Consider the following 12,556-nt stretch of genomic DNA (forward strand, 5'->3'; position numbering starts at 1 on the left):
CATGATCCTTCCATCAAAAAACCACATATTTAGTTAGAGGTGCTCAGAGCATTAAGGACTTCTAAATGAGATGAGGGGTGTGTTTACCTTGGGGGTTGAAGATACTGACGATCCAAAGCTAAAGTTGATTTTTTAGCTCTACTAATATTCTAAAAAGTGGAGCTCACTGATAAGATACAGTTTAATTAAGAAAGACAGAACAAAGAAATTAACATGATTTGAAAATGACACAGATAAGTTAAACTCAACATGAATATGTCACAATTCCAAGCAGTGAAGTCTTTGGAATATTACTAGTCACGAATGTTACGTCTTTGTTGGGTAAAGTTGTTGCTATGCGTGTCCTTAGAAGAATAGAGGTTAACAGTTACTGAAATAACTCCTTCATGATGTTGAATAAAAGTTTCATGATGAATAAAAAGGATTATTCTTCATTTGAGATTAGTAATTTATGTTTCATATTCTTAAATTATTAGTATTGTATATTCTTGAGGCTTTTAAATTGTCTTAATCAGTACCCATTTATTTTTGGAATGATTTATTTTTATTCTTTATTATCATTTGAATGTTATAGTCTTAATGTTGATTATAGTTACTAATACTTCCTGCTGTAAACCACTAAGGTACTCTTTGCTCCCAGTTCTTAAAATTTAGCAGGTAAGACATCATTTTTATACTTCCACTCAAAGATTTGCATGGGTAAGTTTAAATCGTCATCTTTAGTAGTCATCAAGGACAAATTATCCTGAATAAATAACTTTGCTAGTTCTACTTTATTTTTAAGTTCTCAACAGGATGTTAAGGATTTATTTCTTCATAGCAGCTGTTTGTGTGTTTGTGTATATGTGTGTAGGATTAAACAGTTAATATTATGTTAATAGTTCTAATTGTATTATGTTGATATATGTTTATCCTGTCTTTACTCTTTCATGGAAAAATATGAATTTATTTCATAACAGGCTTGAATTTACTCTTTTCAGTTATGGACATTTATATATTAAAGTATTGTTTTCCATTTATCTTGCCTTTCATGTTCCTGTTATGTTCAGTTAAATGCATATTTTGGTTTATCTGTTTGAGGAAATTTTCCGTAACAGTAAAGGCATTACCGTGCCTCTCAAATAGACAGTGATGGGTAAAAGCATATAAAACTATTGTCCCAGCCACCGCACAGGGCCACCAGGATGATAGTGGATGAGAAGCAGGTGTTAAGTAGAAGAGAATGAGGTGATAAGTGTCTTCCAACTCTTCTCATCTGTACCGACGGATAGCATTGCTTTCAAACTAACTGCTCCAGACCTCTGTAAAACAAATCTGGGTGCTACCAAGAATGTGAGATGTACCCCCAACTACAAATACACCTGATAATGCAAGTGGATCTCTAGTTTCAGAAAGTTTTTAGTCAGTGCAGACAAATGAAGGCACTAATTGTAGCAAAAATTGATGATATAACTACCCTCCATTGCTATGATAATAAGTATATATTTTAAAAGTTTCTGTATGATGATATATGTATTAAAAACTGCATTATCAGTTTAGGGTTAAGACTGTTAACAGTTGTAAATATGAACGTGTTTTATTAAAATACAAAGGTGACTTAGAAAACTTACATAAATATTAATATTTCATTTTCATTGTGCTTAATTTAGTTGAAATTTCCCTTTTATCTTCAGATTTATATTTTTTCTTACCTTTTATTAATAGGTAGTATAGATCAATCAGTGTTAAAAGAATTACCCCCTGAACTCCTGGCAGAAATTGAATCCACCATGCCACTTTGTGAACGTGTGAAAATGAATAAACGCAAGCGTAGCACAGTTAATGAAAAACCAAAATATGCTGAAATCAGTTCAGATGAAGATAATGATAGTGATGAAGCTTTTGAATGTAAGTATCATATAACTTTATTATTACTTTAGAATTAAAAAGCAGATTGATACGTTTGTTTCATTTATAATTTTGGGGGGTTAGCAAGAGTACAGTGATCATAATTCTTAATAATATAGTATAGCAAGTTTTTTTCTTTATACTTAAAAATGTGTGAAAGATGAGATCAGTTGGCACCAAGAAAAAAATTTTTAATGAGTTATAATTCGTGTCAGATAACACAGGTATGCCTCTATATGCATTTAGCAAACATTTATTGAGCTCCTACTATATGCTAGGCAGTGAGAATAAAAATATAACAAATAGAATGTGGCCCCTATCTTTGAAGAGCCTTCAGTCTAATGGGGGAAATATGTAAACAATTGTAGTACAGTGAGAAAAGTGCAATGATAATAGTAAATCCAGGGTGCTGTGGGAGCACATTGGATTGGCATCAAAATTATACTGGGGTTCAGAGAACGCTTACTGGAAGAGGTGACACTTGAGTCTTGAAGGACACGTAGGAGATAGCCAGATGAAGAAATATTTTAAACCATACTATCACTAAATTATGAATGGATTAGCCACATTGCCAATTATCTGTGTGGTTTGGACCTGGCTTCTCCTTTTTGCCCAGCTGTGTCCTGGAATTCCTCCCTTGTTTCACTGTTTTCCAGAGCTGGCTTCTTCACTACACAGCTACCTCTCTACAACACTGTGATCACCTGTCTTTGCACTAGACTTGCTATACCTCGCCTGTCTTCCTACTGGTCCACTGAAAAAGTTCTTCTCTTTTATCCCTATCTTCCTTCTACTGGAGCAAGAGAATTGAGCCTAGCCAAGAGGGGTCAGCAACCTTGTTTGACTTAAACGGCATTCAGTGGAAACAGACTATGGGAGATCTTCACTTGTGTGCCAACTGACTTAGTCATTATGACCAAAAGAAGTGGGAAGACTACCAGTGTGTTCTACCTTTTCCACCTAGTGTCCATAGATTGAGGTGTGACAAGCAAGGGCAGGAAGGACAGATGCATGCTGCCATTTTAAAATGTATATCACTGATGGAAGCCCTTCACCTCCAGAGTTTTTAATCTATGTTCATTTACTCTGATCTTCTCAGAATTGTGAGCTCTTGCGTATGAGCAGTAGATTATGAATACTGAACAAATCCGAACAAAGTTTTAAAATTGAAATAAAATATGCAAAATTAATCTGACATTTAATTATATGTATAATTGTTATAATTTGTATTATCATGAGATGTATTTACATGCAGTATATTTCAATGGCTAAAGCTAATATTTTTATTATAATCAAACATTTTGTTCATACGGGAACATACGATCTGGAAAGAGAGAGGAGAAAGGACATCTGGTGTCCTAGAAACTCACTCCCCTTTATATACATGCCTCTGCTTCACTTTCCTTCCTTTCCCCGATACCTCACCCATTTCTAAAGGGAATAACTAAAAAGGAGTTCCTTAATTGCAGACTGATTTCAAATCACACTTCAACTCCAGGTAATTGAGAGTGGCTGCCTGCATTGCTAAGCTGATGAGAATTTTGTAGCTACCTCACAGTTAAGTAAAAAGGGTAGCATAATCAGAAAAGCCCACCAAATGTAAAATAGAGGACAGAGCCACACATGCCTCATGTTTGTCCTCATTGCAACCTCTGTTCTTTGCTTTCTATGATGAGAGATATTGTCTCATCTTATGGGAGCACATAATTTCATCTTAAAAGCCATGGATCTATGCCCAAGAATATTGAAAGCTAATATTAGTTAGGGAACCTGAGCTTCATTCAGCCCCTGCTAGGAAAAAGGGAAGTTTCTCTGGGTTTTTCAAGAGACCTTAGAATAGTTCCCTGCTTTGGGGGGGTTTATTTCTGTACAAGTAACTATAGAAAAGTTAACTCTGAGGCCACTGAAATGAGTGATGAAAGAAGCTGACATAAACAACCAAATAGCCATTATACCACAACAAAAACAATGTAATAAAAATAGAGTACAATACAAAATGTAAAAATATTATGAGAACATAAGTAGCAAGCATTATCCTGATTTGAGGGAGAGAGACCTTTTTGAAACAAAATTGTATTGCAGTTTAATCAAACTGGTTTCCTAAAAATCTAAAACTACGGAAATAGTTTTGTTGAAAGATAGGGGGAACTGTTGAGGGTTAACTTTGAAAGTTGGGCCACAAAGATTTGGATAGTCATAGCACAATTACAAAGTCTCTGGGTTGCTGGGGAAGGAGGAGGGGAGATATAAGAAGCTAAAGAGACATACAGGTGAAATTTGGAAAGGGTTAGGGTGGAAAACACCTAAGTCATATTTTACATACCTCTCTGTTGAATTCTTCCCCTGCTTCTTCCAGGGTAACAAGACATATAGAGAATGAACAGACTAGTCATAATGAATTGGGATCCTGAAAGAACCTTATTGCAGCATACAGTGTATCATAGAAGATGTGGGGTTTTTTTTTCTTAATTTGCCATTCCTTGTTTTTCAAATTGCTTAGTTTAATGAATGTGAAAAAAAAATCTCCAAGACCTATAAAAATTACCACCGATACAGCATACCGTATGTACTTGCTAACTATAGGATTTTTCAAGCATTTTCTACTCATAGAATTAAAGGATTGAAATAGATTTCTTATGAAATTAATTAAAATTCAAAAAGTCTAACTAGGTCATATTTGAGGTCATAGAATACTACTTTCTGAACAAGTTTGCTTGTTAGTTGTCATTCCTCAAAGTAGGTATTTTGGTACTTGTTGAAAAAACATTTAGTGAATGCTATACATAAACGACCTGTTTCTCTGACACATGCATACACACCTACTTTTATTAGTATATGAGACAACCCCTCACTAAGAGAATGTTCTGGAGCACACTCATCATAAAAGGGGGGAAATCCTGCCTCTCCTTCATATATTTCATAGTCAAATTTTTGCCTAATTATGAAGAAAATCACTGAAGATTTAAATACATCCATCTACATTCATCCTCTTGCTGTGCCACACCTATGACCACAAAGAACAGGAAACAAAGTTATCTTTGCCATGCTGTCAGTAGATTCTGGAATAGGAATAGCTAGGGCAGCATATAAAGGTAAGATTAGCCAAGGTATAGACATTGATTACCCACACAGAAGGACATCGGCATAAGCATAGAGTGCATGGGCCAAAGGTTGGCATCCTTAAATCTAAGCCAAGTGGAGGACTAGGGACTCAAGCAAGAGTTTTGTCTTAAATACTTGGGTATTGATCATAGTTAAGGATTCAGAATAGAAGCGAGTCACAAGAAAGCAAGGGAGTCAGATTCAGATTAACAGACTAGAAAGTAATTCACTGTCAGCAACAAGTGGTCACTCCAACAACCAGTGTATGATCCCAAGATGTAGAACATATCAGTTCTCTATCCTGGTTTTAACTTGGTAGTGCTTATACTCTAGAGCAGGTATAGTAAATATTTTTCACTTGTATTCCCTCCAGTTCTCACTGGACAGGCATTTCTAATCAGTCTTTCTTGCTGAAATATGGTGCTTTGTCTCAGGGCTCAGAATTATTCTCAACATTATGCTTTAGGCAGCTACTACCAGTTGATCAGAGTTGATGTGTCAGATGAGATCTGTTTGCCAGTTCTGCCTAGAGGCTCCTGTCAGTACTGATGATTTTAGCAGAATGCTTATACCTCTGGAAGAATGGGGAAGGGATTGAAGGTAACATACATAAATATGCTTACCTAGCATGCATAAGCTTACAAGTTGTCTCCTTGGGTTTAAGCAAGTATATTGTTGGAGAACTGAATTCAATATGTGAGTATTTACAACTATACAGGTTTATTCTGTCTTTGTAGTTTGCGATGTTAGGTTATCAGAGTTTGTTGAATTTATAGCTGAGTTGTGGGCTTAACTTGGCTGTTAATTGACAGTATGCATGGTTACCCACATTCTGTAACACTTTCTCAAAAGTTTACTTTTCCTCCAAACCCCACTCCCCATCAACAATCCAAATGCTTAAAGGTGTTTCTGGTTTTTATCCAAATTCTAGATAAAGTTTGTTTTATATGTCTTAATTAACCCTGAAGTTTAGATATTATCTTTACTGACTCACTGAATACCTCTTTGAAATGAGCACTGTGGTTTAATTCCCAGAACATTCCTATCTACATTTATTAGCAAACCCATTTCATGTAAAATTTTCTAAATCTAGATAAATGCTAAAATAAGTGATACCATTTCTGTACCATAATTTATATTTCTGCTTAAACAGAATGATTCATAATTTCCTAGACCCACACAATGAAGATTTTTTCTTCCATGTAATTCATTTTTAAAGTACAAGTTTTAATAGTCTTTTAAATGAGGTAAATTATTTGTCATGGGGATTTGCTTCTAGCCTCTAGGAAACGACATAAAAAAGATGATGATAAAGCTTGGGAATATGAAGAGCGTGACAGAAGAAGCTCTGGGGATCATAGGAGAAGTGGCCATTCTCATGAAGGAAGAAGGAGTTCAGGTGGTCGTTATCGAAACCGAAGCCCGTCAGATTCTGACATGGAAGATTATTCTCCTCCTCCCAGCCTTAGTGAGGGTAATTCATCAGTGTCAACGGATTTCTTACATAAGCTGATTTTAAATTTAGGGCTTTAACTTTGAAGAATTTTTATACCTTTTGTATGAACTAATTAAAAACTAATTTTTAATCAAGACAAAAGTTTGGATTGGCAATGATTATTAAAGTATTTAATGTTCAGGAAGAAAGTAGAAACAAATACATATATTTTAAGTTGTAATTACTGCATTTCAGTATTTCTTTTTGTTCATTTTAGTTGCTAGAAAAATGAAGAAAAAAGAAAAACAGAAGAAGCGGAAAGCTTATGAACCAAAATTAACACCTGAAGGTAACATTTTAGTTTGTCTTTACTCATAGTCTTCAACTTCAGTTTTCTACTTGGAATGTGGATAATAAGTTTTGGGGTTTTTTCCCTCTGTTCTAGAAATGATGGATTCCTCAACTTTTAAGAGATTCACGGCCTCAATAGAGAATATTTTGGATAATTTAGAAGATATGGATTTTACGGCATTTGGTAAAATCATTTTAAAATATATTTGTTTACCTCTAAATATAAACTGAATTTAAGATATATTTATTTACCTATGTGTTAAGCTTTCTGCCAGTTACTCTAGTGGATATAGAGGCATGGTCTGTGCTCTTAAACTTGAAACCTAGCTGTGGAGTCAAGTCTAGTCTGTGTTATCAAGTAACTGAAAACTTTGATATAAAAATCAAGTATTAAATTAGTTAAGTGTTGATAGTGTTTTTTTAAGAGTCCTGAGAGTGCAGCTACCACAGTAGGTTAGAGTAATTAGGGAAGCCTTTATGCAGATGAAACTTGAATGGGCCCTAGATAAGACGGGTACTAATATGAGCAAAGATGCAGAAATAGGAACATATTTAATTTATTCTAAAAGCCAATATTTATTAAATAATTACTGTTTGTCAGTAGTATGTTAAGTGCTAGAGGTACAGAGATAAATACCCCAACCCCTGGCTTTAAGTAATACAGAATCTAATATGGAAAACAAAATAGAAAAGCAATCAGAATACAATAGGATTAATGTAATATTACATTTACGGTAATATGTAAAGGTCATATCTATAGATCTAAAGGTGTTAGGCTTATAAAAAACACTGCTTACAGTGTTTAGAGGTACTCTCAACAATTTTATGCCACTTTCAGTAGATACAAACACTAATTTATACAAAAGCTAGATGGTGTACAATAATTCTGATATTAGTACATCTATTTGAAAATGCATTAAAAGGTATATTACCCTTTATTTTAAAAGTATTTGTTTTTGTGACAGTTACTTGCCTAAGTATCATTAATGCATTTCCCCATTATTTGAAATATCTATCTCATCATTTCTAAAACTTTCCAGTTCTGTGCTGGGAAACTGTCTTCCATGTCATTTAAGATCCCAACAGGAAGTCATATGGCACTCTCAAATTAGGATAATTTGAGAAGGAGTTATTTACAAAGAGACTGATTACAAAGATGGGGGCAGAATACAGCCAAAACCCAGACTTGGAACTTTCACCATCCCTACACCCAAAGGAACAAGGGTAAAGTGAAATCAACAGAACTCAGTCAATAAGAAAAGGAAAAAAAGTTGTAGAATAGGTTGCGGTGAAAAAAGAAGTAACCTTTTGGTCAGAGGACATAGGCAGCTTGAGCAGACCTTGCAAGGAAGGAGTCAGGGATATAAATACCCTGACCTCACTCTCCTTCTCTTTGATCTTCTGACAGGGCAACCCACTGGCTGAACCCAAACAGAAGCCAGAGGGCATGGGAGACTGTTGATGTAGTCCATACAGGTCAGCCTCCTGGGGCAGAGAGTTTGGTTGAGAAGGGTCATAAAGTAGTAAAGATAAGATATCTCATCTTCCCATCTTAGTCAGAGCTCTAATTTTAACCTGTCCCCTTTCATTCAGGGTTTGCTTGAGGTTTACAGAGGCGTCCTAGGATGTTATTTTAGTTTGTTTATATCTGTTTGTATATCCAGAAATTATTAAGAAGTAAAGCTTACTATTTTGAGCTGTTTCTTTTACCTAAACTGTGTGTATTTGGATTGGTTTTTCAGGTGATGATGATGAAATTCCTCAGGAACTGCTGTTAGGAAAACATCAGCTTAACGAACTTGGCAGTGAATCTGCTAAAATTAAAGCAATGGGTATAATGGATAAGGTATCTACTACAGTAAAATTTATAACTTTACTTAATTGAAATTAAAGTTTTAAAGGTAAATTGCAAAGTTTACATAAAGTAAGTAATGATGAAAAGAAAATTCATGGTTGCCTTCTGAGAGTGTAACAGAATTATTTTTTTTTTTAAATAAATTTATTTATTGTACTTATTTATTTTTGGCTGCATTGGGTCTTCCTTGTGGTGCACAGGCTTCTCATTGCGCTGGCTTCTCTTGTTGAGGAGCACGGGCTCTAGGTGCATGGGCTTCAGTAGTTGTGGCTCTCGGGCTCTAGAGCGCAGGCTCAGTAGTTGTGGCACACAGCTTAGTTGCTCCACAGCATGTGGCATCTTCCCAGACCAGAGATCGAACCTGTGTCTCCTGCATTGGCAGGCGGATTCTTAACCACTGTGCCACCAGGGAAGTCCCCAGAATTATTTCTTAGAAAAAAAATAACAAAAAAAAACCAACAAAGCTTGAATCAAAGAAATATTCTGCAATCATTCTAAAGAAAATCATTTTTGCATTGAAAGAGGCACAGTCCTGGATTTTCGTCACTGTTTATTTTTTCATTGTCTCACATATTTAGATTATTTAAATGCAGAAATACACTAAATTTTTCTTGGACATTTCCTTTAGCCATTTACATTGGTGAAAGAGTAAAGCCACGGTTTTAACACATTAATTGTTGGGGGTTTTTTTAGTTTATTTATTGAAGTATAGTTGATTTACAATGTGTTAATTTCTGCTGTACAGCAAAGTGATTCAGTTATACATCTATATATATTCTTTTTCAGATTCTTTTCCATTATAGTTTATCACAGGATATTGAATATCGTTCCCTGTGCTATACCTTGTTGTTTATCCATCCTATATATAATAGCTTGCATCTGCTAATCCCAAACTCCCAGTCCTTCCCTTCCCCACTCCCCCACCCCCTTGGCAACCACAAGTCTGTTCTCTATGTCTGTTAACACATTAATTGTTAATAAGTACAGAACCTCATTGCTGTAGGCTTTTTAATGACTTTCGTGAGTTGTCTTTCTTCTGAGCTCTCTGTTGCTGAGTAGTCTCATTGCACTAATGGAATAGCAGAATATTTTTTCATTAATCATAACTTTAAACAATAGTGACAGCATCAAGGGCTAGCTTCCCATAATCTTTATGAGCTACCAGTCACCCCCTAAACCACTGCATGATTGCTATGCAAATATAATTTCAAGGCAAATCCTCTCTCCTCCTCTTCTAATCAGGCTCCTCTTATATAGAATTATCTACTCTAAGTCTTAAGTTTCTTAGTCTATAATGTAGAGATAATGATTTGTTCTCCAAGAATAGTAAAAGAATTAATAGAAGACTATATTTACCTGAAGAATTTATCCTCTCAACAAATTAAACTTATTTATTGAGTTTTAAAGTAGACTGGGAAATATTTTAATGTTTTTTCCAAAGTTAAGATATAATCACTTATTCATTTTGTATTCATTTATATTAGTTTCAGGTGTACAAGGTAACAATTCAATATTTGTATGTATTGCAAAATGATACAACAGTAAATCTAGTTAACATCATCACCACACATAGTTACAGTTTTTTTCTTATGATGAGACCTTTAAGTTCTATTCTCTTAGCAACTTGCAAATATAAACTGCAGTATTATTACCTATAGTCACTGTACTATACATTATATTCCCAGGACTTACTTATCTCATAACTGGAAATTTGTACCTTTTGACCACCTTCACCAACTTCACCCACCCCCACTTCCCACCTTTAGCAACCACCAATGTGTTCTTTATATCTATGAATTCTTTTTTTTAGATTCCACGTATAGGTGATATCATAATTGCATTTATCTTTCTCTGTCTGACTACTTCTCTTAGCATAATGCCATCAAGGTCCATCCATGTTGTTGCAAATGGCAAGATTTCCTTCTTTTTCATGGCTGAATACACACACACACACACACACACACACACACACCACATTTTCTACATTTTCTTTATCCATTCATCTACCAGTGGACACTTTGGTTGCTTCCATGTCTTGGCTGTTGTAAATAATGCTCTATTGAACATGGGGGTGCATATAGCTTATGAAGTTAGTGTTTTTGTTTTCTTCAGATATGTACCCAGAAGTGGAATTGTTTGATTATATGGTAGTTCTATTTTTAATTTTTTAGGAGCCTCCATACTGGTTTTCCATAGTGGCAGCACCAATTTACATTCCTACCAACAGTGCACAAAGGTTCCTTGAGTTTGGTTTTTAAAGCTATACAGACATATCACATAATTAACCAAGAATTAATGTACTATTAGTTCACATTGCTATTACTGTGTGCAGTGAGGGATATGTTGATTTCTTTTGTATACAGGAACATGGCTTCAGTTTTCTGAAGTGCCAATGCCAATCTTAGGTTTTATTTCCTAAGTTCTATAGTTACATGTAGCTAATATTTCTATTTCAAAAGGTGAATTTGCTGAATATTTTCAAAGCATGGACAGTTTACCAAAAGTCTCAGTAGTTTAATCTCTTGTGAAATTATCTAAAGCAATATTTGGGGGAAATTTTTTCTGTAAGCCAGCATACGAATAATCAAAATGTACTTAATGTCAAGTTATTCTGTTGATGCTCCCATTTGACTCTTCTGGCTGATTCCAGTAAGAGTCCTAGCTGCATGATAAGAGTCTAAAAGGAGACCTATTCAATCAAGGGAATGAGTGACAGTTGCTTCCTCGCAGAACCTCTAAATCAACTATTAATTTTTTAAATATAGAAAACATTATTTGTAAGAAATGAAACAGATATTTTAAAAATAAGAAAAATTTCTACCAAATAAAGCAGTGTTACCACCTTTGTAACTTTTATCATTCTCAGATTCAGGCTTCTGTTATTCAAAATATTACCTGGGATTTTAAGACACCCTCTAAAAAACATTGTGGTGTGGAAACCATGTTATAATTAATTCAACAGATGAAATGTTTAGAGAGTGTGTGTTTGTGCCTGTGTGTTCGTATGCATGTTCAGTGTCACTTTCATAAGAGCAGGGGGCCAGACATCAGAACAAATTCAGTCTTAACTAGCTATGTGGTAAGATTTGAGTTAGTAGCATACATATGTGCCCATTCTGTGTTTGCTATTCTGTCTTTCAAAAACAAATAATTAAGTTCTCTGCATAATCAGATTTTAGTAGAGGATCTAAGTAGGAACGTTTTATTTTTGCACTCTTTAAGAGGGTGTTAATGCTGTATATTCCATTGGCCAAAGGGAATAATTGTACAGAATAGTTCTTGAATAATTTATTACATTTACCAATGATTGATGAAAGAATTTATGCTTCAATTTTAGCTTTCCACTGATAAAACTGTGAAAGTCCTAAATATCTTGGAGAAGAATATTCAAGATGGGTCGAAGCTCTCCACTTTGTTAAATCATGTAAGTTTAAGATCCATGTTGTTAATTTTACCCTTTCTATTGTTAAGATGTAAAATTTTTAATATGGAACTTTGGTTTATAGGGAAAATTCCAAATTTCATTAATTTGAGCTTGTTACCACATTTACTAGTTCACATTTAGCCTTGCAGTTAGAATTGGATTTTTAGCTGTTTAAAATTAATGTTACACATTATCAATTCACAGCTTTGATATAAATAAGAATAGTAACAGATGTAAAGTCATTCAATTCAAAAGACCATTCTTTAATCTTACATTATGCTCTTCCTTTTGTAAGTGGATGAGTGTTTAAAATGTCTTTTCATTTATAAAATGTTAGTAGGTAGTAATTCTTTTCCTTGACCTTCCCTGGAGAAATAAATAGTTGGAAACCTTATGGTGATTTCCTAACGCATCCTAAAATGTTAATCCTTATGTATTGTTTTTATATCTAGCTCAAATGGTTGTTGAAAGGATATTAAATAAATTAATTCATGTAACCTGC

The 12,556-nt window shown here is 34.4% G+C and overlaps 1 protein-coding gene across 5 annotated transcripts in view; it reads left to right on the plus strand.

The window, feature by feature from the left end:
* NIPBL (NIPBL cohesin loading factor) overlaps positions 1 to 12,556 on the plus strand; it is a 201,806-nt gene that overhangs the window by 127,250 nt on the left and 62,000 nt on the right. For all 5 annotated transcript variants that reach the window (XM_061189192.1, XM_061189187.1, XM_061189191.1 and 2 more), the window contains 6 exons: positions 1,705 to 1,887; positions 6,269 to 6,463; positions 6,702 to 6,773; positions 6,870 to 6,959; positions 8,518 to 8,621; positions 11,968 to 12,054. In XM_061189192.1, the coding sequence (XP_061045175.1) occupies positions 1,705 to 1,887; positions 6,269 to 6,463; positions 6,702 to 6,773; positions 6,870 to 6,959; positions 8,518 to 8,621; positions 11,968 to 12,054 (731 nt within the window). The remainder of the gene's footprint in view (positions 1 to 1,704; positions 1,888 to 6,268; positions 6,464 to 6,701; positions 6,774 to 6,869; positions 6,960 to 8,517; positions 8,622 to 11,967; positions 12,055 to 12,556) is intronic.

This window comes from Eubalaena glacialis, chromosome 4, assembly GCF_028564815.1.
Source record: "Eubalaena glacialis isolate mEubGla1 chromosome 4, mEubGla1.1.hap2.+ XY, whole genome shotgun sequence".
NCBI classification, from domain to species: Eukaryota; Metazoa; Chordata; class Mammalia; order Artiodactyla; family Balaenidae; genus Eubalaena; species Eubalaena glacialis.